General features: G+C 36.7%; 1 protein-coding gene across 1 annotated transcript in view; it reads right to left on the minus strand.

Annotated features, from left to right (window-relative positions):
• Nucleotides 1–1,853: 1,853 nt before the first annotated feature.
• COL12A1 (collagen type XII alpha 1 chain) overlaps nt 1,854–27,907 on the minus strand; it is a 98,133-nt gene continuing 72,079 nt past the window's right edge. The window contains exons 51-66 of the mRNA XM_041477463.1: nt 27,540–27,649; nt 22,629–22,778; nt 22,154–22,231; nt 21,466–21,552; nt 20,574–20,627; nt 19,940–20,035; nt 18,433–18,486; nt 17,440–17,493; nt 16,182–16,235; nt 15,000–15,071; nt 9,666–9,701; nt 9,492–9,558; nt 7,721–7,909; nt 6,619–6,687; nt 5,417–5,587; nt 1,854–2,997 (exon numbers count right to left, since the gene is read on the minus strand). Of these exons, the coding sequence (XP_041333397.1) occupies nt 2,816–2,997; nt 5,417–5,587; nt 6,619–6,687; nt 7,721–7,909; nt 9,492–9,558; nt 9,666–9,701; nt 15,000–15,071; nt 16,182–16,235; nt 17,440–17,493; nt 18,433–18,486; nt 19,940–20,035; nt 20,574–20,627; nt 21,466–21,552; nt 22,154–22,231; nt 22,629–22,778; nt 27,540–27,649 (1,523 nt within the window). The 3' untranslated portion in view covers nt 1,854–2,815. The remainder of the gene's footprint in view (nt 2,998–5,416; nt 5,588–6,618; nt 6,688–7,720; nt 7,910–9,491; nt 9,559–9,665; nt 9,702–14,999; nt 15,072–16,181; nt 16,236–17,439; nt 17,494–18,432; nt 18,487–19,939; nt 20,036–20,573; nt 20,628–21,465; nt 21,553–22,153; nt 22,232–22,628; nt 22,779–27,539; nt 27,650–27,907) is intronic.

Below are 27,907 nucleotides of genomic sequence, written 5' to 3' on the forward strand. Positions count from 1 at the left end.
TACCGCCCCCTTAGAGCCATATCCCTGAGAATTCCTGGAAATAAGTTTTCTTCTTTGTTGGCATCAAACAGGAAACACTCAATAAGCTGCCCAAACATCGAAAGTATTTTCTTCATATTCTGGATAGCCCAGTGAAAGTTCTTTTTCTTCAAAATGTAGTCAGAATTCTGACACATGTCAAACGAGTGAAAGAAGTGTTACCCAGCTTTGGGGATTATGGGGATTTTTAAATGAAATATAAATGCTTGTCAGCACTTATCTCAAGTACACAGATGGTCACAACTCATACTTTGCAATTCTGTAGGGAGCACACAACCTAGAGCTTACATCTACCCTACAGATCTGTGAGAAGAATTTTGTCATTAAAAATGTATAAGCACAGGTTTCATTGAATGTTTAAATATTTCAGGCCACCAGATAATCAAATAGTGGCATCTCTATTAGGATTGATATCAATAAAGAACACAAAAAAATACAAGGCATTCTTGGCAGGCATTTGGTGTATTTTGTGAAGAAATAAAAAGTAATTTAAAATATATGCTTTAAAAAAAGATAAAATTTTCTGTTTAAAGGACAGAAAGGAATCTTTTAAATGAAGACATGGGCGTCTAGTTAAATTTGTCATAGAGACAATGCCAGAAACAGACAGATGTGAGATCAATGAAAGTTGTTATTATTTTCAAAAACAATTCTGATAAACCTTTTAATCACTTCTCAATTTCTACTTTTTCTTTTTCTGCCTGACACATGCCTTTCTTTATTGTACATGAAACTGCAAAACATGTTTTTGATACTCAACTCTGAACACTTAGAAAAAAAGCATAAAGGATTAATAGCTTTGATTCTCCTTCCTCAGTTTGACCCAGAATTTGTCTCTCGCAATCTAAAAGACATGTGTATGCAATCAGGATCACTCTTTGAAATATCATTTGTTTGTATTTCATTTCTCTGATAACGAGTCAGGCAATCTAAGGAGTTGTGCAATTTCCATTTGTGGACACTAAAATTTGCCATGCAGCTTCCAGTGCAGATTCAGTGATCAGGAAGCCAGCCTGCACATCTAGCTTCACTTCTGTGAGTGACAGATGTCTTGCATGATGAGAAACACAGCTCCAGCTTTCCCAGTTATGTCAAAAGGCTTTGCTCCAGGTCCTATGGCAAAAGCCATTTCTACTGATCAGGAGGACAGTGGAGATGCCATGGAAAAGAAGGATCACCACAATCCACTCTTTCCTCCTCAGTTAGCAAGTAACTCCCCTGGCTCACTGTTGTTCTGTCCCAAATCACTATTACCACCCTCTGCAGGTAAAGCTCCCGCACAGCCACCAGAGCTGGTGTGAACAAAGATGAGCTCCCGAGGAGGGAGGAGCCATCTCTCCTACAGTCCCTGAAGGATGGAACTTGGCAGACACCACACCCTGCTTCCTCAAGCAAGCTGTTTGCTGGTGCCAGCACTGCCACAAAGCTCGCAGCACACCTGCACTTAGAGCCTGTGTAACCCTCGGCACTCCCTGCAGTTCGAGTAGTTCCTCAGGTGGAAAGTCTCTCTCCCTGCAGCAGCCGTGGTCCAGAAATCCCCCAAAAGACAGAAATTAATCCTCACAGTCAATCTCATTTTCCTCGCCAAAAGCCTTGCTGACTGAATTTCCTAAAAGTTATTCATACCTCAGACAGAGAAGGCATCTCCTGCTTTCATCCCACCATGTCTAGCCACCACAGCCCAAATACCTATTAGACTATTCCCATTCTAATTGATTTTTGATACCCAGAATTTCCAGATTGAGTAAATAACATTAATACAATACAAATATATCAGTCTCACAATGCCTTTCAAAAAACAAATAGACACATACATTTTCAGTAGTTTTATTGAAAAATGCCTCTTTCATTTCAGAAATAAATAATATAAGGCAGTGAAATTCACAATTTGCAGTTAAAATATAAAAGCAGCAATTCTATATCCATAGTCTTGCAAACAATTTCCAACTGCTTTTGGTAACTAAGAAACATTGTATTCTGAAAAAAAAATCCATACTAAATATACAACATAAACATGCAATTCCATCTCTGCAGGATTGACTGCAATTTGGCATAAATGTAACTGTGTCTACAAACAAGGAGATTTCAGGCATTATTAAACTGTATCCAGTTGATACAATGACTTCAGCTACTTAATGTTTGTGGTGTTTAGAGGAGATGTATAAGAGCAGTATATGCTCTGCAGCTTGTAACTCAGAATAGAAGAAAATTACAATGATACTGGAAGGAGAGGGAAAATTTTGGTTCTTTTTAACTAGATATTGCAGACCTGTGATCTGATTGAACTGAAAACATGCATTTGAAAAAGAAGAAAAATGTAGAGCTAAAGCAGTCCTTAAAAAATTTGCAACAGCTCTGTGGTAATTTTTGTTTTGGTTTTTTGGTTTTCTTTTTTTTTAATGTAATTGTTTTTACATTATTTTAATGAAAAGACAGCACTGGGATAACTGAATGCACACCTTAATCTGTATGCAACCACTATAAGCAACAGTATTTTACAAGCATTTCCAGAGCAACATGAAGTGTTTGGGTACACACATTGCTATCCCCACATAAGCGAGATACAAAACAGGGGTGCGTCTGACATGAGAAGACCAGAAAAGCCATATTGCAAAAGGAATGATGCACTCTCCTGTGTGTATCTGCAAATGCAAGCACAGCAAAAAAAAAAAAAAAAAAAAAAAAAAAAAAAAAAAAAACAAAAAAAAAAAAAAAAAAACAAAACCAAAAAAACCTCACCAACCAAAAAAAAACCAAAACAAGACACACAGATCTTTTACGGTTTTGTTTTTGCATTTCTTGACAGTGACCTTTTCCAGCGCATGTGCTCAGGGTATTCTGGTGAATGCATTTCAACTCCATAGTCCTCATACTCGTCCTCTCTCCTTTCTGACTCCATAGGTACTATAAAGGGTTCACCTTCAGGCTGATAGGGTCCACTTTCAGGCACGTATGGTTCTGGTTGAAAATAGTTGTCCGATTGAACATAATAGTTATCGCATGTCTTTGAATCCACATATGCTATGAAAGTTAGTCTGTCTACGTAATGTTAGTTCAACCTTATTTTCATATAATAAATATATAAATAATTAGTTCACTGGGGGTATTTCTCAGTTTTGCTCATGAATGCCTTTTTGGCAGCAAAATAATAAAAGGTTTTATATTCATCTTTAAAGGCTTTGTATTTATAATACACAAAACAGTGCAGAAAGAGTCATAAATTAGGCAAGGGACAGATCATGGTAAAACTATTTTAAAAAATCAAACAAAACCAAGAAAAATCAAATAAAATTACTATTTTACAGCTACTTCAGTAAATCTAAGCATTGGGCTTTATTTTAAACTGCATAATTAAAAGAAGACATGGAGAAGGTAAAATGAAGAGATGGGTTTGGTGTATGCTAATTTTCTCTGAGAATGGGAAAGTAAGTGTAGACATAACTATCACCAGCGGCAATATACAGTACATGTCATTTTGTCGTGCTGTTCCTCGTAACAAACCGAGTTACAGCTGGTGCTTCAGGAACACCAAAAACTACAGCAAAACAGAAGAAAAATTATTATAAAACTTTGGTATTTATAACTGCAGTTACAGATCCAACAAGATTACACATAAAAAAGGTATATGCCCCAATTCAGACATGTTGGTAACAAGCAACAGACAGGTAGGTTTCATAAGTTGTCAAAGATGTTATTCTGGCATACAGCAAGCAGCAGCAGGCTTTTATGCAAAAGTATCACGTAGAGTTGTTAACAGATTTTAGTGGATACAGTCACATACAAATCATCTACAAGCCACAATTAGTTTACTATTTACATAAGTTATTTCTCATTTTCCAGGTTAAATCTGTCTCTCTTCTAATGGCATTACCTTCGCTGGTTAGTAGTTTTACAAGCCTCCTTCGCCACTGAGGTTTTTGGTGGTCTAGGTCTTTTTTTAAAAAGAAAGACTGTCTATTTTATTATTGAAATGCAATAGGCTTAATGAATTGACGTCACTGTCCTTTATCTCATTCATGAGTTGTGTTAGTAAAAGTAACTCCCCGTTCTATGAGGTCAACATGGTTCAAGAACCATATCCGTGGTGAAATATCCATACGGACTCATTTTCTAATAAGCACGTGCGCAAACATCTCAGAAACAGGATTTTCATGTATTCAAACTGTAAGCAGCACTGGCGACTTAGAAAATGTGTTAGCCGAAACCTGAAACAGGTCAAAGATGATGTTAGTCTTTTAAAAAGTTCATCTGATGTGCAAAAACATACTTTCATCCAACTAAATACATTAACAGTTAAGTCTTAGGCATATATTTATATATGTATACATAGCTGCTTGCTAGAAAGAACACTGCTGAATCACACGCACAATTTTCTTTATTTTTCATTTAAATAAGAATTTTTTGTGAGATCCACAAAATGCACAACCACCTGGCTCTTTAACCAGTATCACTGAATCTGCAATTGTGTACATATATATATATATATTTTTTCTTTCCTTCTTCTTTTCATGGATACATGCACAATTACACTAACAGCAAACCACATCCAATAGTAGTATCACATACACTAATTTTGAGATCTAGCAAGGCATACATATTAATTTGTTAACAATACTGTGGTCCTGCAGGATCCCCATGTTAAAATATATTAGAATCTTTCCAGTCAAAAACTGGTGGTCACTGGACCCTTCATTTTGGTTCCGGAAGCAGCCTACTGCTTTGAGTAACGTCACAAAGTGGAAGGCTTATATGACTCAGGGCTAATCAGAGACTCCATGGCATTTAACTTAGTAGATATTGTAGGACAGTGGTGCTTTTCAGTTGTCTGCACTGTTATTAACAAATGGATTTCCCTTGTGAAAAATTTTTATTTCAGGAATCAATTTTGTATAAATCCTGACATGGCTCAAAAAGAGACACATGGAAACTGCCAACCACAGCATTCCTTTTATTTTTCAAGAGAAACATGGAGAATTCAACCTTGTTCTGAAGACGATTGGAAGGGGTGGTGACAGAGGGGGAAAAAAGAAGAGAAGAAATTGGTCACTTAAATCCTATGAGCAACACTACCAGCTAGTAACCATCTACATTAAATAAATAAAATAAAATAAAAACCAAAACAAGACTACAATATTTACACACTACTTCCTATTTAAAACAAATCATGCACAACATCAGGTAATCCTAGACCAAAGTCTAAATGGCTCCTCATATACTTGAACATTACAATGAGGCAGTCCTGCTCACTGACCCATCTCCTCCTGACTCACTGTGCTCAGAGTAGCAGGACTGTCTCATGTAAAGCAGCTCACTATGAACAGCCACACCTGTGAAGGCTATTTAAGGCAAAGTTAAGGTTAAGTTGTTCGTGACCTACCTGGGAACCCTTGGCCATTGTAAGGGATGCTAGCACACTGGGACGAATCACAATATCCTGGTGGCCCTGGGGGACCCCGAATACCCGCATTTCCAGGACGGCCTGGCGGCCCTGGTGGTCCTCGTGATCCTGTGGAGCCTGGTGGACCAGTTCTAGATTCTCCTTGTGGACCTAATTTTAGAATTGAGAGGTTGGGAGGTTGGTTTTTTTAAGAGACATCTTGATAAAACAGCTAACAACACTTCTGTCTAGACTTCACAGCCCAGGCTGTCTTTGGTGAGAAAGCACTCGCACTCTGTTGCTGTATGGGGGTCAACAGAAAGAAATACAAAAGAAATCTAAAAGTGTGACTCATCATGAGTTGCTTCCCTGTGTGTGGCTTATTTAAGTACTTATTCTTAGAAACTAATTTAGTAATGTTTGAGCCAAGTGAGAAATGTCAATGTATTCTCCAGTTAATTTCCCCTTTGTGTAAGATATGATGATCTCAAGGGAAACTACTAGATTAGACAAGCACACTGGATTTCTATTAAAATATAGGAGTACATCAATTATGCTGCCCAGTAGCCCCAGGACAGATGAGGTAATGTTGTTTTTGGAACCAGTCTTATTATGGTTAGCAGAAAAGTAAAGCTTCAAGTAACTGGGGCTACAATTTGCTGCCAGCATATTATGGTTCCTGTAATGAGTAGCCTAGTAAACTACAAGCAGAAATAAGTGATGCAGCTGATTTATGCAAAGGCATAAACAAAATTTCGTGACACAAAAACCAAACTAATAATCAAAAAATCTGTCTCTATTATCCAGTAACTCTGCATTTGGGAGTATTTTGTAGTCCAGCAAGTAAAAAAAAAAAACTATGTACTACAAAAGAAGCATCTGATAAGACTTATGAAAAATATCTGTCAAATATTTGGACAATGTATTTTAATGAAACACATTTTCACATTAACAAGCATGCCAGATGACTAAATTAAAAGATGAAGATAAGCACCTATTGGCCATGACCAAAAATCTTTCTAAATTCCTACTTTTGTGGTGATTTCCTACAAATTTATTAGAGTAAACTCTAATATATGTCAAAACCATGACCATGAAGTGGGCAAAGGGTGTTCATTCACCATATCAAGTCTAGTTCTCTATGAAGAAATATTTGCTTTTCTCTTACTTTTCTGTAATCTGATTAAACAAAAAATATTTACCAGGTGGTCCTGGCAAACCTCGTGGTCCTTGGGATCCAGTCCCTCTTTCACCTTTCTCTCCAGGGATTCCTACAGAATAATAAAAAGGCAATGAAAATCAAAGAAAGGAAACCACACCAACAGATATTCCTTCACATTCTCTCACTGACATTAATTTTTACTTCCCATGATTTAATACAACAGGAGTGGTTAAAATTTATGTTCTGCAGATGTTCAAATGTGAATTTGTGAAAATAATTTGCATATAAATATAGTAGCCCAAGAATAAAATAGGATGTAGATGTAACTTAGCATGAATAAACTCTCTCAAACATAGAAAAGTTTTGAAATACTGAAGCACCACAGAATCTTCTTATTTTAAATTACAATCATAAAGTTATTTTCAGTCTTGCATACTTCTGCTATAAAGGATGGTTTACACTCTCTTAGGAACAATTATAATCAAAAAAATTTAAGAAATTCTTCTTAATTCCTTGATTTATTCCTAGCCTTTTTAAAAGAGTGTATAAAATATATCCTATAAAACATAGCACCAAGTCTATGCTATAGTAGAGTAGTGGAAATAAGCAAAGGCCACAAAAGACTACACTACAGACACCCCATGTGATTGCGGTGATCCAAGATAGATGTAAAGTAGGTGTACTCATATGTTTACTTTCAGTTCAGTTGCTTCTCTCCCTCAGAATGTTGTAAGGGTGTTGATCTAATTCTTTAATGTCCTACATTTATACTTGTTAATGACTCATTTTCTCTCTTAATCAGTGTTCTGCTTTGCAAAGAGTTGTCTTACTCCAAACAGCCTTTCAAGCTGCAGCTGTATAGTGCCAGAAGAGATCTGAGAACATTTGCTTTCCTGGGATATTATGTGGAAGTCTCAGACAGCAGCCAAAATGTTATACCAATTTGTATTTCATGAAACCTGAGCAAGAGAGAGACAGGAAAGCACTCATCTAGTTAACCTTGTCCTTCAGTACACCAGTGTCCCTCAGGCAATCCAACTGGCCTAGCAGGGCTTCTTAGTCTGACATGGTAAAGGGAGCAGACTGCTCCTCTGGCAGCCTCTGCACTATGTCCAACTACAGCTGCCTTGCAGTTTATTCACCTCTTTCACCAGGTGGTCCTTGAACCCCAGGAGGTCCTGGGAATCCTGGTCTTCCTCCAGGTCCAGGTTCTCCTCTTGTCCCAGCAGCTCCCGGAGGACCAGGTGGACCTGGTGGCCCTGGCTGGTTTCGGTTTGAATAATAATCATTTGGAATTTGATTCAGCATTTGATTGAACCGGCTCATTTGACCTTCAAAAGAAAATAAAAATGTGAAATGAGTGAAAATCTTTTGTCAGAGTGGGAAGGAATAAAATATTATCTCTCTTAATTAAATCCTATTCTTGTTTCTCTTCAATAAATTAGTACAGATTATTTAGAAAGATTTAAGACGGATGTCCAATAAGAAAGCTGAACATAAATGGCAGAGGGAGGGGGTCAGGGAGGGAAGGAAAGGGAGTTTCTGGAAGCCAATGACATTAAAACAATTATCATAAAACTATTAAAATCAAAAAAGAGGCAATTTTTTTACAGTACTCTCACTCTTGCAGTTCTATTTAGAGGTTGTTTTTACTCTGAAGAACAGAAAGGATTTGCTCCACTTCTAAAACTGTAGTATCACATTTCTCTGTACTTTCAGACCTCTGCAGCTACCACAGGCAACATAAATTATTCATGTGTAGAGTTAGCAGCACAGTCAATGAAGTAATTTTCTTAAGCCTGTAGGATGCACAGGCTTGTACCTATACACCTTCTGCATATGGGGAAATTTCATTTCCAATAAAAGGATTTGTGAACAAAAGCAACACCATTTTGAAGGTGTGCAGGAAGGAAGCCTTAATGGAGAGACACATCTGATTAGTATAATGTGTCAGTCCTAGCATAACACTGAAGAAAGAGATCAGCTGAACATAAAAAAAAAAATAAGGCAGGGACGCTCTAAGAAATGTTAAAAGACCTTGGACATGATATTCATAAACCTAACACATTTACAAATGTACTTTACTTCTTCAGTGATGGCTAACCAACAGACATGTATTAGCAGCCATCACAGACATTTCAAAGGACATACAGTCCTCCTCCCTGTACACCGGCGCTCTTAAAGATCCAAAAGGTATATCTTTTCCTCAGTCAGCACTTAACCTTGTAATAGATACAATATTAAAAACCAGTTTGCCTTTGTCTTTCTTGGCAGGTCTACTGATAGCAAAATGCTGATTCAAGATCAGAGAGAAAGACTCTGTAGAGGGCAACTTCATGGGCTGCAGAGCTGCACTATGTGGCAGTAGAGGACTGAAATTAAATTTGAAGTCCTTTTCCAAATATAGTTTTTCCAAATATTGTTTCTACTTGCATAGCACCACTGATTCTGTGCAAAGTGTTTAACCAGCACTCATCTGTCTTTCCCTGCTGGCAAAGTACCTGCAGTAAGCATCCTTTTTCTCACTGATTCCCTTCTCTTGAAGGTAAGACATGTTAAATGAGAAAATATATATTGATTTTTTTGCAAAGATGAAGTAATTTTGGACCAAAATTGCAAAGGGAACCTCACCAGAATGTTAGGATTGCATGTGTATTTCCAAAGGTCACAGATTAGGTCCAACTCAGCTTATTCTGTTAATCTGTGATTATCAAAATATCCTCTGGATCTGGCAAAAATTTGCTGCTACATTTTTTCCATCAAATCATTTGCATTGGACAGCTGTCAGACTGGTCAAGCTCTTGCTCTGCTCTGTGGCCAATACCTGTCACTCCAAATTTGAACCATTGTTCTATCTTTTTAAGAAAGTAGTTAATTACTTGTATGGGATACAAAGCAAGCAACACTGTTTACCATTTATCAGTTGTTCACAAACTTGTCTCGCAACTGCTCGCATCATGTTTTGAGAAGCAATATCACCCTAAATAATCAAATCCAAAATAAGTGTTTCATTAGCACTTTGTACTTTTAAATACATAGTCTTTAATTTTAAAATTATGAGAAGAATTGGCTTTTAAGCTGACTTACTCTGTCACCTTTTTCTCCCTTCATTCCAGGTGTACCCTAAAAGAAATAAGTAAAAATTAAGCAACTGAAGGATTATGTTATTTCATCCCAATTGTAAGTTTGAGATGTGTAATTCTAGAAAAAGTTTTGACTCCTTCAAGAAGATCCGGTTCTCCTTGAACTTCTCATTTCAGAGATGCTAAAACAGGTGCCAGAAAAGAGTGGAGAAACAATGATCTTTTGTGTGTCATCAAACAGACTAATAGATGCAGAAGAAAAAGGTCTGAGGAAAAATTCAAACTAGGACAAAAAAATGGATGTATTCTGACACTTGGATCACACTGTCAATTTCAAAGCTGAATTTCTAGCATCATATTTGTGTAAATGATCAATGGTCTTGTACGAGTCATATATGACTGTTTAATTTTAAGTTTTAAGACAACTTATTACAGAAAGCATGTTAGGAAGAATAACACATGTCAGGGAAAGGTAGTTGTCCTTTTGAATCCATATAAAAAGGATTCTATATTAAGTGAAATAGAGTTATGCAGAGATGACAGATAACATGGAGACAGTGCTTATTCTATTTATAATAACAGTTTCCCTCTTAATTCTCAACTATTTCTAGTCTTTTAAATGTCTCATAGAAGTCTTAGTTTATAATTACTAACATTTGCCAACTTTTCTCTAGCAGCACTTTCCATTTGCCTTTGAATAGTTTAGTGGTTGTGGGGTTTTCAGTTTTCGAGAGTACTATGAAAGAAGCAAACCAGGAGGGCTGATTCTAATTTTGATGTATGCATGTGTACGTGAAAAATACTGGGAATAATGATAGGGCTAGCATAATTTCACATTGATTTTGATTTCTAGCCCAAATTACTACTTGAACATAAGGCATATTTCAAAGGTGAAAGATCAGTTTGGTCATCTGCTGCTCTGCATGGCTCTTCACATAGTAACACACACATCCTGGGTGTTACTGCTTTTTGCAGTGTAGTATTTCTTTAAGGAATCTATTTATCACCATTAACAAAGCAAAGGCCAAGTGTGGGCTGCAGCTGTTTCTCATAACATTCCTACAGTACCCGCAATTAATTTCAACAACACGAAACACCAAATCATTCCACTGAGGTCACAGCAGACACCTCTTGAATGTGGTGACACTCTTTCACAGACTTCTGTCGAGGGCTTGGGCAGACAAATGCCCTTGGGGTATGTCAGGGTGTGAGCTTAGTGTGGTCTCTGAGCTTCTCTGCTGCAGAGTTGCACACACCTACCCCATGACATGCCACAGAAAATATGAGACAGTTCATCCATCACCGAGTTAAGTAGTTGTCTTACGCTACATTTGCATCATGAATAACAGATCATTCTTGCAAAATTAATTGTACAGACTCAAATGAAAGATTTAGAATGGTGACACCATAAATGTGCCATTGGAATAAATTATGCCACCAATGAGGCAGCTGCTAATATGTATAAAATATACCCATGAAGTTGATGAATATCCTTTCCCTTCTGTCCTTTGCCCTCCATCTATATTTTTCTTACTCTGAAGTCCACAGGGAAATATTTGTCTTTTAGTTTTAGCTTATTACAGCCACATGCTGAAACAGAGTATGGACTTGTAAATGCCATTCCATAAATAAATGGTAACAACTAAAACCACCAGGAAAATATGGCATTTCTGTCTGTCATTCTCCAATAATTAACATTGTGGTAAATGATGATGTACTGAAACTCTAAAAAAACCTTAATTTGATTCCCAAATAAACAGCCATTAACATCTTGTTCATCAACTATTCCATGTACCTGAAACATTAATTGAACAGAACTGTAGGCTTTTAATTGCATTGGTCTATTATATGAAAATCTGAAAATCTGGGGGGGGGTGGGGGGGAGTGGTGTGGAAATGGTAAAGAAACTATTGATGCTTCTCTTTCTGTTTGAAACTTGCCAATTTTTCTATTTCCTGCAAGCATATTCTTTTGAAATTATCTGCTGTGTATGTATTTATAATACATGCTTGTTTTATTCTCATTCTTTCTATGGCTTTCATAGTAAGACCTTCTACCAGAAGCAAATCATACAGTACATCTTTTGTTCATTCACTAGGTAAGAGGAGAGAGAGGAGGCAAGGCAGGGCAAGACAAGGAAAATAGGTCCCCCAGCTAGGAAAATGCGAATGCCATGTACAGTCAATTTTAAATTTCACTAAAATAAAATGAGCCCCGTTCCTCAATTTGTGACCTTGCAAACACACACTGATTCAGCCTTGTGGCTGGAAGTCTAAAGCCTATTTGGAACTAACTTTAAAATTTGAAGATTAGAGGCTGGCTGGCCATGTTAACAATAAAGTGCATTTTCCACCTGGATGTTTTAGAAACAAATTTTCAAAAAAATAATAACCACTGAAATTACTGAGTTACTATTTGCATCTTCCTCCCTCTTGGTTATATGCCTCTTAAATTTAACTTAATTTTCTTTTAATAGAATAAAAAGTGCAGTTTAGCCTACTGCTTGACAGCATTTTGAGAAACAGCAGCTGCTGCTGGCATTCTGTTTTGTTGCTATCCTGCAGTGAGGGAGTCACTTGGGGTCAGTGCAAGGAAAAGCTGGTTTATGCTGCATGTGGGATTTTTCTGAGCTGTGGGATGAAGGCTGGGGCTGCAGCATAGTTCTACTGCTGAAGGAGGACAAAACAAAGGAAGTTTTGCTATTTTTACTTTTAAAGATAATGTGCTCAATTGTTTTTTTCCCAAAAGAATGTTTGCTTCCCTCAAGAACCACCAGCTCATTGCTCCCAAAGCAGCAATTTTTTGAGACTTCATCTAGGACATCTGCATAGATGGATGCAAGAGCAGTGAACACATGGCAGCAGAGAATACAAAATTCTGAAAACCTGCATGTAACTCACAACAGACTTGGACTACCCTCAAAAGGTTTTCACCGTTTATTTGGTCCTGGAGGCATCAGTGTAATAGCACCTTACTTATAAAATTTAAATGCCTTGCATTTAATCCCAGGAACTGCCTAAATCAACAAAGTCAGACCCTGTTGTCAGAGAGTCTGTTTTATAAACAGGACATCTCTACCTTAACACAACTTGGTCTGCCTACCCATTGTTACTGTTTTCAGTCACCTATTTTTTTTCACACCTATAAAACAAGTACTGGAACCTTTCCTCTCTAATAGTCCAACATCTTCTATTTCCCATTATATTTATTCATAGAAAACATATCCCTTTCTTCTTGAACCAATATCCTCTTCTAGTTTAATGAGTCTTACTGTTGATGGTTGTTACTTTATGATATATGTGTATGAACCACTATGGAATACTCACTCTCTGACCAGACAGACAACAGATATTTTAGTCTCCTCTAGGATAGTCTGCATACAGTTCTCAATAAATTACCAACTCATTTGTGTTCTTACAGTTCCTTTTTCAGTCATTTTGTTGCTACACTGGAAAAAACAGCTAAGTTTCTCTTGGAGGTACTTGTAAGCAGACCAAAAAGCCAAATTTCCTATTTCCATGAAAATTCAGTTAACACTTCTAGGATTTACTTGTTCTAGCATAAGTACACAGTGAGGTAGAGAAATGTTTGCAGTGTGGTCTGCCTCAGCTTAGCACATCAGTGGTATTGAATACATCAGGAAGGAGCTCCAGCTGACCACATTCACTGGGAGTAACTTCAGAACACCAAGGCTGCTCATAATTTGCAGGTAACTGAATACCTTTTACCTGGAATGCAATATCCCTTGGTTTGCAGGGGTCTTTCTCCTCACTTTCATTTAATAGTACTAGCAATACAGATTGTTGAGCTAGAAGAAAAACTGGCAGGATCTGGTGAAAAATTATTTATTCCTTGTATTTACCAAAGGCAAAGTGAAGCCTCATTATCTTTCTCTTCAGGCAGAATTATGATTCATGACAGTGCAAGTTGCATTTGGCTGTCAGGCTGCACCTTTGGCAGCTGTAAGACTGCAAACAAAGGAAGGCCTTGAAATTCTGTCCACCAGGAATCTGATAGAACATCTGTACAAGGTACAAGCCAGAATTCCTGCTGGGATCTGTTCTAGAAACATTAGAAATGGTAAATATGGTGCTCAGTGTCCCATTACAAAAAAGTCCAATAACTGTGGGGGAAAACATTTATTTGTAATTGAAAGGAACTCCTAAGAATTAGAGTGCAGGAGAATTTAGACATGGTGCTTGGACAGGAGTTGACTGTCTTGCTTTGCAAAAGCCTTTAAACACATTATTTATCTGCAGAAGATCTTTACTTCTGAACTGGATCAAGCTATCCATTGTCCTAGGTGAAGGAAAAATCAGATACACCTGACAATTTAAAGCTCCCTCGTGAACAAAGCACAGCACTTTGTGTTCCAGCTATGTCTATTCAACATGTAACGGAGCACAAATATCCCATTATCAATGTATATCTAAAAGCAGGAAAGCTTCAAGACTTTCCTAAGACGCTTCATGTCCTCTACTACAAGGAGAAATGTAATTTGTAGTCCAGCAAACACAGACTGAATTCAATGTGTGTATGAGAAAATGAACCCGCTTCTAGGTGCTCCTGAGAGGTTCCTCTTCATGGCCATCAAATTTCCCTGTCTACTACATATTCTTTCAAATTATCCAGCTTTTTTATATACAACTACACTGAGGCAGGATAGAAAATTCTAGATGACTGGCATACGTTATTCACAAGTAATGAATGACTTCTCATTTCACTTGCTGTCTCTACTCCTGAGTCAAGCATAACTTCTCAGAGATCCTATGAATGAATCAAATTAAATTTCTCCTGAAACTGTTGGTGGGAGGCAGCACCTCCTGCTCTTTCTCCCTGTTCAGGAAGCACTTTAAAAGTTTGAATAGAACTCACAGAAACCACTCCTAAATAATTGTGAAATAACATTGTAAAAATAATGAAACATTTGCAAAACAGAAATTATTATGTAATATTATCAAAGATTGTCCACCTTCAGCAGTTTATCACTTTTTTACTACACACACATGCACTAGTGTAAAGACTTTACAATCATTTTGCTGACCTAGTTTTCCATGCTTATGCAGTAGGAATGAATATATGTCTTGGCACATAATAGCCTACGATCTTTTTAGTGGAAACCAGAGACCAAAATTTCCAGCCCCAACTATTAAACTCAGCAAAATGGCATACTGTAAAAATAAAATTATTTTTAAAAGAAGACTTGTGGGTTTAGGTCAGGTCCACTGTATTAACCACCATCATAAGTGCAAGACAACTATTTCAAGCAGCAGAAGTCTCATGTTCATCAACAGACTGTAATTTTAAATTTGATATTCTAAGTGTATCATTATCTTACTGGTGTCCCACGATCTCCTGGTTTCCCTGGTTTTCCACTTGGACCAGCAACTCCTGGAACTCCGGGAGCACCCTGAAACAGAAGACAAGTAATATGAATTGTGGAAATACACAATTACCTAAGCGCTAATAAGAAATATGTTACTCTATTGAGTACAAAGCAATATTGAAAGTAGTTCCTATCAGGTTTTTTTCTGCTAGGTATTCATCAGGCTTGAAATTTTTTTATGGAATAAACAGTTTGTTTCCTCTTAGAAACATGTGTTCTTTAATGTAATGACACAGTTTAACAGACACTGTGGCACTGAAAGATGCAGATGGTGTGTATATGTTTTTGGTACCATTCTTAATGACTGATTCCTAAAGCAGTACAAAACAGTTGGGCCTTCTAAATTCACCTAGCAGGTCTGTGATCCATGTAAAAATCCACAAGAAGACCATAAGCCATTCTAGTAATACTAGATAAATAGAAAAAATTAAAAGACCAGTGTCAGATTATGTGACAAAAGCTCATCTGCACATTCACAAAGGAACATGAAGAAGACAACTGTGGGGACATGGGGCCAGCCCAAATAGTACCCTGCCTTAGAGACTGCTGTCTATATATGTAATGCAAATATGTGTTCTGTGTACATTTGCCTTCTGGAAATGCACATTCCAACTTGCTATAGGTTGGATGCGGTGTCATGGGGCTGCAGCACTTGCTTATCTCAGGCTGTATGACCCAACATAGGCTTTTCTCTATCAGCCAGCCTCTTTTCTAGCATGGTCCCACAAAACACAATGAAGCAGCTCTGTAAGCAAAAAGCAATCTTCAAATGCTCTTGTCAACAAAAAGTAATATTAGCAGTGTTTGCTTTCACCAGTGTACAAGTAATAAGCCAGTTGGTTTCAGAAGATCTAGCTATGCATTTAAAAATCATGGCTAAACTGATCTTTATAAACTGGTTCTTCCCTTATTTACCCTGGCAGAAATCAGTTTCAAAACCACTGTTATGAACATTTGTGAATATATGGTTTGCCCAGCTCTCTGCTCACCTTCTACTAAGAGTTTTTCAGACCCATTTAGGAGATGGAGCAAAGGATCCATTTCACATTTGACAGAAATTGAAAATGTCAATGTGGCCCTCTCTTGGCTCAGGTCTCTTAATTCAGAGTATATCAAAGACAAAATTATATTTACCGCTGGTCCTGGTGGACCTCTGGGACCTGTGGGACCATCTTTTCCTGTGAAACCCTATTCAAAAACAAAGGCAAGATTAGAGAAAAGTGGTCTTTACAATTATATAATTGTATATATATGATTACTATTGGCATTTCTTTTAAAACCTATCCACAGTACAAGTTATAAAATAGCTATCACAAATCATGCTGGAGAAGGCTATGGAACAATGAGCTTCAGACGCTTTAGATGTTCAGCTGCTGTTGATTAACTGAAAATGAAATCAATGTTTCTTAATATTTTTAAGAAAAGGAATCAGTATTCTATCCCAGAGGAGCAAAATCTCTCTTGTCACTGTTCTCTCATTCACTGTTTAACTGGACTATCAGAGATTTATACTTAACTGGAGAGCCAATTCCCTCTTAGATATTTCCCCTGCAAGAATGAAGGCTGAGACACCCCATTTCAGTAATCCAACATAGTATTCACAAGTGGATGTTGATGGTCCAGGACCCAGCAATCCAACAGTATCCTCTTTGGCAACGGGCTATCACACAGTCATCTATTTTCACTTCCATCTATGAATTCCCACTAAAGGACAGCTACAAATGCATGTGTCAGCTATTAATTTTGACTGTAAAGGAAAATAATTGATTCAGCCATCTTAAAGGTGATATTCCATTGCTACAACAAAAGATATTTACTTGACTCCAATTCAAAGAAAGGAATTGCAACAACTCCACAATGAAATACCTGTGTATGTGCCCTTCATTAGGAAGACATTTCAGAGTTCTCCACCTAAAGAAACTCCTGACAGCCAAAGGTTTAGGGGCAAGCCTAAACTTCACAGTAAGTTTGGCACAGACAGATTCCTTACCAATACGGCATCTCCCAGATGTTGACATAAGCAGAGTATCAAAGGGATTCCCTGTAGCAGCAACAATGTGGGGAAGACAGCAGGGCTGAGTCCCTTGGCAGAGCCCTGCCCAGGGGACATACTGCTTTAAGGGTGAAGGCAGCTGAGAACCTCATCAGGGGAGGAAGCAGGGCAATTTTTACAGAATCTATCTGGCTACCAATAGCTGTCTGGAGAGGTTTTCACCCCTGAGGTGTTTCCAACCCTTCTGCTTTTGTCTCTCCAGAAGGGATGCTGATAAAAGGATTCTTCTTGAAAAAAACATTTGAAATTTGAAAGATATATAAAGAATGGGAAAAATCTGACAAAACATAAGAATTACATGACTTGGTCTTTTCAGAACATAAACTGAGGAAACCTTACCCTTTCTCCTGGAGGTCCCACTGGTCCAGGTGGACCAGGTAAACCTGGTGTTCCCTAGAGGGAGAAAGAGTGAGAAATTGTATCCATGACAGAACAAATATCACTGCTATGTCATTCCGTATATCACAAGTATATACGTCCTTTCCTCCTTTCTGTCTAATCTCATTGTACACTAACGTGTAGCATTGCTTCCTAAAAGGGCATTACTACTCCCTAAAATTATACTACTCAGGGTTATAAAGACTAATGAAACAGATGAAGAATACAAGGCCCTTGACCCATAACTGACCTTATCTGATATATGAAACTAAGTCCACAACAACACTTAAGCATTCCTCATGTAGTCTTTTTATCATCAGTAAATTAAGGACAATATAGTAACCCAGGAATATTCACCATGCCAGGACATGTGCAGATCAATGACCTTAGATTATCTATAAATTGGGCAAATTAAAAAAGATCCTAATTTTTTCTTCTCCTTGTATAGTTTACAATACAGAAACCTGCATGTAACTGAACTTTAATATTGTTTTCTTCTTTCAGGAAGCATACAATTAATGTCCCAAGGCCATTTGAATTCCAAAAGCAGAAAGTAATTAGGCAACATTGCTAAAGAAGGGTGCAGCAAAGGCTCTGCAATCTTTATTTTAGGAAGACATTTAACTGCAAATGGTAGGAAGATGACAGACCTTCCTGGGGAATTATCAGAGTACACTTCCTAATCAACCACTGTCATTCTGCATTCACAACTGTCCAGATGGACATTTGGCTTAACCAAGCACAGTTAGTTTCTTCATGTTTGCTGTTTGAATGGTTTACTATTGCCTACATTTCAAATTTCTAAGTGCAAGATAACTGTGTTTCCAAAACTGTGGCCCAGGGAGGTATGAGAAGAGCGCATGACTCCTAGTGATGTCAAAGACAGCTGTCCAGCAGCTAAGTTGCATCAGGAATAGTGCAAAATGACATTACCTTGTCTAAGTGCCAACTTACCGATCTACCCGGGAGTCCAGGCTGGCCAGCGTCCCCTTTCATTCCTTGACGACCCTACGGTTTTCACAAATGGTTACAGAATACATCATGCTTCCAGAACACAAGGGGCAGGAGCACATAAAGAAGCAATCTGCTGCCTTTTACAACTAGCTTGCCTTCCATATATTCTACAGCACTGTAGTATAAATGCACAGTCCAAACCCACATGAGCTAAACTTGGCAATACAACATTCATTTTTTTACAGTGGCTTGCATTATCATCCAGCATAACAACTGGTACTTAGCAAAAAATTTGTAAACACAGACGGAGAACGTGGTTCACAATTGATATAAAAAACAAAAGTACATGACTCAAAAGTGCCCTAAATTCATGTTAGCTAATGAGAAATTCCACAAATGTTGGTGTTCTCATTCTTCAGACTTTTTCAAGTGAATGTGACAAATAAATGTCTTATTTGCATTACACATATAAGAGGAATGTTTTTCTTTTCTTGCTGTTTGATACCTCTATATCTTCTTTAATAAATTTTTCCTTACAGCGTTTAACTGAAAAAAGCATGAAAAGAATCTACACAGGGTAACAAAATCATTCCGTTTTGTCCTTGCAAAACAGAAGATCTTCCTGATGTCTATCTTAAAGCACATTTTGTTTTCCATTTCCCAAATTCCACTACAGATGGAGCAGGTAACCAATTTTCAAATGAAAAATGGCACAGCCTGCAATTAGACTTCACTTCTTCTTTCCATAGACTTTCTATTTTGATCAAAGACTTCATAAAAAAATCTCCTGAATATATTAAAATTCAAGTTAATCCTAAATAGGGAACATCAGAATTATATTCTTGCTTTTAGGGTGACTATTTATTGAAATATGGCAAAAGCAGCCTTAATACATTCACAAAGCAGAATTATGCATGCAATCTTCTATAAAAACCAGAACACAGTGAAACTTCATCAGTGTTAGTAAGAATTACTCTGGCTTTGAAGGCATGCGCATGAAATCAGAAATAGCATCTTGCTAAAATATGGATGCTGTTGCCAAGAAAACTCCTTGCTACTGATTTAAGCCAGATAATAGAAATTGAACATGTAAGTCTGTGAAAAAGTCTTCGAAGTAATACTGTATGCTTAATTTTCCTGTTTAATTTTCCACAGTTTGGTAGTTTTGAGTCCTTAAACTGGAATCCTAGCAACTCTACAGAAAAGCTATTAAGACTGACAACAGAGTAGCACAACTTACATTTCTGCACTCAGACTTTGGCCCTTCATTAGAATCCCATAAGCACATGTAACATTCAGGGCATAAAATGCTATTTTATTACGAGACTTGTTTCAGAAATAAGTGTGTTTCACAATGCTACTGCATTGTAGGGACAAATGAATGCTCTGGCAAAGCTGCCACCCTCTTCCCAAGGCCACCATCCCCACGGGCAGCTCTGGCTCCACACACACTGATGGCACTGCCTGCTGATGGCACTCAAAAGGGACACTCAGAAGGGCCACTCACCGGTTCACCTGGGATTGACAGTCCATTGGGACCCTGTGGACCTGGGGGACCTTGAGGACCTGGAGGACCTGTTTCACCACGAGGACCAGGAGGCCCCTTAAAGCAGAAAATTGAAACAGAATTACAATCCCGTCTGAAATCCATATCTGCAAAATCCTTTGGGTTAGACACTTAAGACAACTCAGAAGCCTGGAGAACTTAAGATAAATCAGAAGCCTGGAGACGCATTTAATACTTTGAAAGAACGGTGGAAATAGCTGTTCAAGAGGCATACTCTTTCATAAGCTATTCTCTGATTCATGTTGGCAGTCTCAGGACAATACATGCCCTCTGGCAGTGCCAGTTAGAAGTATTGCCATGTCCTCTGTACAGATGAGAGAGCAACAATGCTGTAGAGTGTGTGTTCACTCTGATGCACATAATCCCAGTATCCTGATATGTGGTCAATGCCTTTGAAGCTATATAGACTGTGGTATATAGTCTCAAATAGAGAGGCTGCACATAAGTAACATAAAGGCATATTTTCAACTAAATTTTTAATCTACATTCTTAGACTAAAACTAAGCATAAAAATTTTCATACAGGTAAGCCTGTAGTAACATCATTATAGATGCATTTTGGGAAACATACTTACAGATGATCCAGTCAAACCCCTTTCACCTCTGGGACCTTTAGCACCTGGGCCACCCTATATTAAGTATTTGGAAAGAAAATGTATTTCAGACACAGAAAGCAAAGGTGCATAATACTTATGTGCATTATAAATTCTCTTTAACAAACTCTTAAGTGAAGCCCCAAAGTTTTGAATTGTACAGATCGTACTGCTAAAAAGAGTAGTAGAATGAAATATGCATCAGGAACTCAGGGAAACTATGTCAACTTCAGCCTTGCCAATTCAGCCCATGAAAAATTATTATTTTGATTTTTGTCTCTGCAGACATAAATTTCAATTTATATTCATCAAAAACTCTGAATACCTCTCTAGTAGACTACCAGACAACTTAACTGGGGTTTTGATTCCTCATGCAGCACTTTTGATAGTTTCAAAATATGACTACTGGCCTGACTATAACTCCCTAATATTCAAAGCAATTGACAGGACTATGTCCATTCCATAAATTAATATCTCTCTCCATAAAAAATAATTTATTTCCCTGACAGAGTAAAGAATCTTTCCTTGGAGTGAAATCTTGACTCTGTATTTAGGAAAAATATTTTCTCAGTCCATTAAAAATGCCTTGTACATGATGTGAAGGGTCTGGGCCAGAGACTTTCAGCCTATCAAACAATGAGGAGCTAATCTCAGTGATCACACTGGAAATATAGGAAAAGATCATACAAACAAGTAGATGTGGTAGGAGCTGATGAAAAGGGGATGGATTACCACGTTGTTAAGGGCATATTGATAGAAACTATGCCTGTGACTGACATTTGTTTCACAAAACCACAGACCAACACAAAACTACTTCCATAAATTTAAAATCAGAAAATTTATCTATTGTGAATAGCTACAGCGGGTAACTTACAGCTGGTCCAGGAGGTCCTGGAGGTCCCACACTGTCTTGAGTACAGGTACAAGCATTTGGAAGAGCTGGGCACTTTGCTTCATCTCTCTGAAAATTCAATCACAATTATTACTGCCCTTTTAAAGAAATGTACTCAGTGGCAGCATGCTTTTCTGAAACAATAACAGGAAGATTCTTTACTATCCTGTTTCTAAGCAAAACTCACAGCTAAATTGTGGTTTCCAAATGTTTCTACAGGATCTTTTATATTTTTAGCAAATTTTGTCTGTGAGATATGCAAGGCATTAACAATAGAGGCACGAGCAAAATGTTGTTCTAGTATTTATATGCATTTGACAATCAGCTTGTGCTGACAAAGAAGAGTTACTTTTTGAAGGCCACTCCAAGAACAGATCAAATAAATAAACAAATAAATAAATAAATAAATTCCCCATTTATAATACCTAGAATTTGAAACATCACTGGAATACAAATATAACACATTTTTTTGCAATTTCTAGGGGGCACAATTCTAGCATTACAGCTTTACTGTCTCAGACACAAAACTTTGAAATAAGGCTGGCTGCTCTGACAATTGTGATTTATATGAGTTGTCAGTACACAAGGTTTAATAACAGCCTAATAAAAATATTATTAAATTTACTTCCATAACATTTTTCTGGATAGCCTCTAGTTCATTTATACTTACCATAGAAGGGAGATCACAGCATCTGTCTCTGCTAGTCCAAACTGGACTGCATACAATATCAAAATTCTGGATTTCTAACTGTAAAAGAAAGTAATACTCTTGAAAGATCATTAAGTTAGACATGTTGTAAAGTATGAAATGTATCGACTTTATCATTAAAAATCATTCCTCCGTTTATTTCTAAAGATAGCGTGTCCACAATACATGCACTCAATCACTAGCAGCTCTCTCTATTAAAAAGATAAAAAATTCCTACTCTGGTTTGAATTTACCTGAGTGCAACTTCCAGTTACTACATTTTTGTTCTCGCAATTCTGCTAGAACAAGAAGCTGAAACTTCTCAGTTAAGTACATTGGGTTTGACAGTACAGATTCCTGAAAGCTTCGGATGATGCAACAGTGGTTTCCCAACAATCCCTAATCTCTATCCTCAGAAAATGTAAAGATCTTGCAAAAATTCACATTTCTTGCTTACTGTTGCTGATCTTCGGTCGCCTTTTAGAAGTTTCCCAAGTATTTCATAGCCATCAGTTGTGATATTGCCAGCCTCCTTAATTGGTTTTTCCATTATTTCACTGCAGTCAATGTAAATCTTAACATTTGATGAAGTAACAACAATATGGACCTGAAAAAAGTTTAACAAAATATTAAGACATGGCACACAGACACAGTTACTTTAACACCTTAATAGCATTTCACTGATTCAATTGTACTATTTTAAATTTTATTCCCAGTAATCCTGATTTACTTCCAACTGGTGGAAAAATTCAAACTCAGGGAAAGTCTATGACATTTATAATCTCTTTAGAATGTGTTGAAGGTCAACAAGATGAACACACAAGTACAGCTAAGAAATACTAGTTGACTGTTATTAACTATTTTTAAAGCTTTCCTCAAAATTTTTTTAAGATGGCATAAAATTAAAAAAATAAAAACTTTTGAAAGGAAGTGAATATAAGCATTTCTTGTTCTCTTCTGATGGCTGGGACCACACAAGATGTTTATAAGCCTGGAACTGCCCACTGGCTAACAGACTCTGTAGCTCAGAGAGTGGATTGTTTCAGACCCAAAGATACAGAGTTCAGTTTCCACAGATGACTCAGCCAGAGGCATTAACTGTATTGAGGTCCAGGAAGTAACCAAAGAGCCTGCCCAGAGCAAGACAAAATAATGGAAGATGCAAAAGAAAATTTCGACAAAAGAAATCTGGTTACAGAAACATATGCCGAAAGAAGGGGAAACAGGGAACATGAAGAAAATTAATTCCAATTAATTATTGGAAATAGAAGACACTTAGGAGGGAGAAAGGAATTACTGTAATAAAGAGAGAGAGTATGTTTACCAGGAGATGAGAATGAAAAGCTTGGGGGAAAACAGTAAACCTTAAACAGAGGAACATAGAAAACCTAAGCAAAAATTAACTTTCCCAACATTTATAGTATGTATGGCAAATGTTACAAAAAGTTAATTTTCAACATTTCTCTGAAAGCACAAAAAATATTTAGGGATCTCTGAGAAGTAAACAAGGGCCTCTTTAGCACATCTAATATGCAGTTGATGGAAGAGCATCTTCAGGCAACAGAAAGTTTTCAGGGGCTTTATATACCTTGCCAACAGCACATATTTCATATACATCATTATAATATCTATGTAATTATTAAAGTATCAACACATTAAGATCAGGAGTAAAGAATCCCTGAAGTATGTATTTATTTTTTAAATCTTCTCTTATCATAGTACATAACCGTACAGAAGCATATTGTTATTTGATGACTGCTTTAAAAATTGGCATAAAGTTGAGAGATTCCCCTAAATGTCCTGAGTCAATAAGTGCCTGAACAATCTCCTGGGAATTTTTTCTTTTTTTCCCCTTTTAAATATTTTCCCATGCAGACTTGTCTCCAAAGCATCAGCACAGCTTATCTAAAATTCTTTTTTTAAATTATGTGCTTACACTTTATATCTCAGTGCTGTGTATACAAGTGGGGATTTTAATTAAAATTCCCAACCGTATTCATTGAACAAATAATAATAATGAAAAATTACTGCATCATCCAGTTTAAACACATCATAGATGTAATTTACTAGCTCTGAAAGATATCTAATATGCAAGTTCTTCTACTGGAATGTTAAGTATTTGTCACAATTTAAATAAAATAAAGCAGATTGCATAGCAAATATAGATTATTTTCATTAGCACAAAAAAACAATTTAGTAAAGGTAATTCTACATCAGAATGTTGAATGAGATCAGCTTGGAAAGGTTCAAACAGGAATAACTGCTGAGCATCACCTATCCATCCAAAGAAGAAGCAATCCCAACAATCAAAAATAAGGAGAGCTCTCCCAAGTCATTGACTCAGTCACTTAAACCCTGATTTACTGCCAGATCTGCATTCCAGCCTGAATCTCATGGCCTAGGCAATAAATCTAATTAAAGGAGGCATGTGGTGTTTACAGTAAATAACACGTCTCTGTATTTAACTCCAACACATTTTGTTTTCAACAGTTTCTAACACACCAATATAAAGAATCTGTACTGATTAGTTCTAGTTATTTCATTTATGACATTTTAGGAAAGAAAACATTGTTTAATTTTTCTCCCCAACTGCCTTATAAGATAAATTCTGATGGTGTTCTGATCTGCTGCTAAGTGAATCACATCAATAGGCCAAGCAAACTAATTTCTCATATGTATATCAGCAGAAAGATATACACTCATTATCAAATTTCCTCTTGCTAACTACTGCAAAATGGCAAGCTGAAAGGAAGTCTAGTGTGGTAAGAATAAGAAAGTAGAAGTTGTCTGTCTCTCCAAAACATCAGTTAGAAATTTAAGGACTGTCTCAGGCAGTCTGAATTTTTCCTATCAAACTCGCCAGATTCAACAGCTTTCACCATGGCTCTGCTACACAGAGTCTTCAAGTATGCCAAAGTAAATTTCCCCTCAGTTAGGTGTAGTTAACTGTATTTCAGTGAATAAGCCAGTAAGTCATCAAATGAAAGCCACAAAAATGTTTAATATTTTGGAAAACCTTTCCTTGCATTGTAAAGATTTGTCATTTCTTTGAAAGTGGATGGACGGTAGGAGAAATTGCAAATGTACCTTTAGAAATGTGTTAATCTTACTTTCCTTCCTTCATCCATCTGAAACTACGGCTATCCATTATTAGGAGCTAAACAACACAGGTGATGCATAAGGCTTTCCCAGCAGGTGGGCTGGGGGAGCCCACTATGCTATCATTAACAACCTGACTGAGACAGCAATTTTAGTAATCTTCTGGAGAGAAGCCAGAAAAGTCATCTTAGTTTCATGGTGAAAAATCCCTAATATTGCTTTAAACCAAGGCTCTTCTAGCTACTTTAAATATTATCAAAATCTGAGCTTTTGATTCCTTTCTGGGAAAAAAAAAAAAGACAGGGAATTACACATTGCATTAAGTAACTGAGAATTTTTTTTTGTAGGAAATAGTCTTTTCAGCAAGAATTCATAATTGTAAAGCTTTAAGATAATTTGCAAATCGCTGCTTCTCCTGTTCATTATTTGGCATCTTAGGATCACTTTCTCTCCATATGTATTAGTGTATTTAACTATTAAATGATACAAAATTTCGGATTTTCATTTGCCCTGTAATTTTTTTTTTTTTTTAACTATCAAGTGTAGACAATTTTACATAACTGCTACTTTCTTGCAGCTAGCACGGGTCACAGATTTTTATCCATTTGCTCTGATAAATGAGCAGAACATCACTGTAAGGGCTGTCAGATAAGTTTGCTCAGCTCTATCACATTTAGAGAAACTAAGGAAAAATGTCATTCTAAATTAGCAACAGATATTTAAAACAGACTGCTGGCAGTACAGCATGTGGAGAGCTCCACACCACTGAATGTCAAAGACAAAATAAAGGCTGCTGAATGTAGGTATGATCCAAAGCTACTCATAACTATCAGTTACAAAATCTGTGACATAAACATTTCTTCGTATAGTAAAAATACTCAGGCCTAAAATCTAAACTAACCAGGCATAAATTCTAAAACAAGAATAACTGGATATAATATAAGACCAATTTGGGAAGTTACTGCAGATATTGAGGAAACCAATAGCTTTTATAGAACTGTGTTATTTTCATAATCACCTGTGTTTTAAACAGGTGAAGTCACAAAACATTATAATGGTAGCACCAGTTATCTTTCCTGGCTATCAGTCTAGCAAAGCTCAGTTGACGATTTGGCCTCCAGTGTCTGGAAGCTGACAGAGGCAACCCCTTATCAGTATCCTCAAAGGAATGCTGATAGTGACAAGTTATGCAGAAGATGGTTTCATACAGAAAACAAATGCTATACTCAAGCCATATTTAGTCATCAGATGAAAACTAAACTAAGTAGAAGGGAGATAAATGTAAACATGAGAATGTGCATTTCAGCTAACCAAAAATGTTGCAATTTCAGCTCATTTTCTTGCCCCAAACATATATACTTAACACAGCAAGAAAATATTTTTAAACTATTTTCAGGTGCCTGAGTCAAGCACCTCCTGATGACTAGAGGTAAGGAAGCTTGGGAACATCAAATTTTCATAACTTGGTGCACAAAATTACAAAAGCAAGCACAGATCTATAACAAGTGAAGGCAGATGCAGCAATGTGTAAAGATTTCAATAGCCATTTTGTCAATTCAAAAACTGTAAGTTTCATTCTTAATTATAAAATGTGACCTTTTATGGGCTCTCTCTCCTTCTTATTGCTTCCTCAGTTAACATGACATTGGAATATTTTAAGCCCAGTGTTTTTAAGAAAAAAAAATCATAAATATATACACATATATTATGTTTGTTAAACACACAAATCTTATTCAATATGTTATTTACCTCCAAACACTAGTTCCCTGCCTACTAACTTTCTCTGGCAGTATCTTCCTCTGCTCTGAATGATTTCAAATCATCACACTCCCACACAATCTTTTCTCACAATTCCCTTTCCTTTCTTTCTTCCACTTTAACTTTTATTCTTCTTCTTTCGTGCAGCAGGAACCAAGCTACAATTTCTTCTTCAGATATATCCCTCCACTTGCACAATCTTAAATTCCTGACAAGTCTTTTACATTGTATCAAAGAAGACCTATAACTTCAGAGATCTTGTTTTACATGAAATGCAGGTCCTTATGTCAACTTAATATCCAAAAACCAGATACAGCCACCTGACAGTGACTTGTACTTGGCTTTCTGCTATTTAAAAGAACAGTACTTCAGAAAGCAACATCATAATTTCAAATAATATCCAAATACCAGATACAGCCACCTGACATACAGACACCTGACTTGTACTTGCCTTTCTGCTATTTAAAAGAACAGTACTTCAGAAAGCAACATCATAATTTCAATCCTTTACCTTATGGAAGCTTCCATAAAAGATTTTCTTTACATCATCATTGTCAAAAGTTACAGTTTGAACTTCTCCTCTTGAATCCTTGTTAAAGAATGACAGCACTTTGCTGGCAGCTGCAATAAATAAAAATAACACATTTAATTTCATACATACTACTGAAACCACCATACTAATACAACCTAATAGATAAAATCTAGTTTACTCCTTATTGGGTAAACACAAATAATAGATTATCTTAATGACCTGTAAGTATATAGATGTACTTTCCTTTGATTTTAGAGTTAATATTAAAGTTGAAACACAGTTTACATTAATTATTCTTAGCTGAACTATAGATGTACAAAGTTTAAAAGAAATTTCTTAAAACTAAA

The sequence above is a fragment of the Pyrgilauda ruficollis genome, unplaced genomic scaffold (genome assembly GCF_017590135.1).
Source record: "Pyrgilauda ruficollis isolate IOZ18807 unplaced genomic scaffold, ASM1759013v1 scaffold40, whole genome shotgun sequence".
In the NCBI taxonomy this organism is placed as follows: Eukaryota; Metazoa; Chordata; class Aves; order Passeriformes; family Passeridae; genus Pyrgilauda; species Pyrgilauda ruficollis.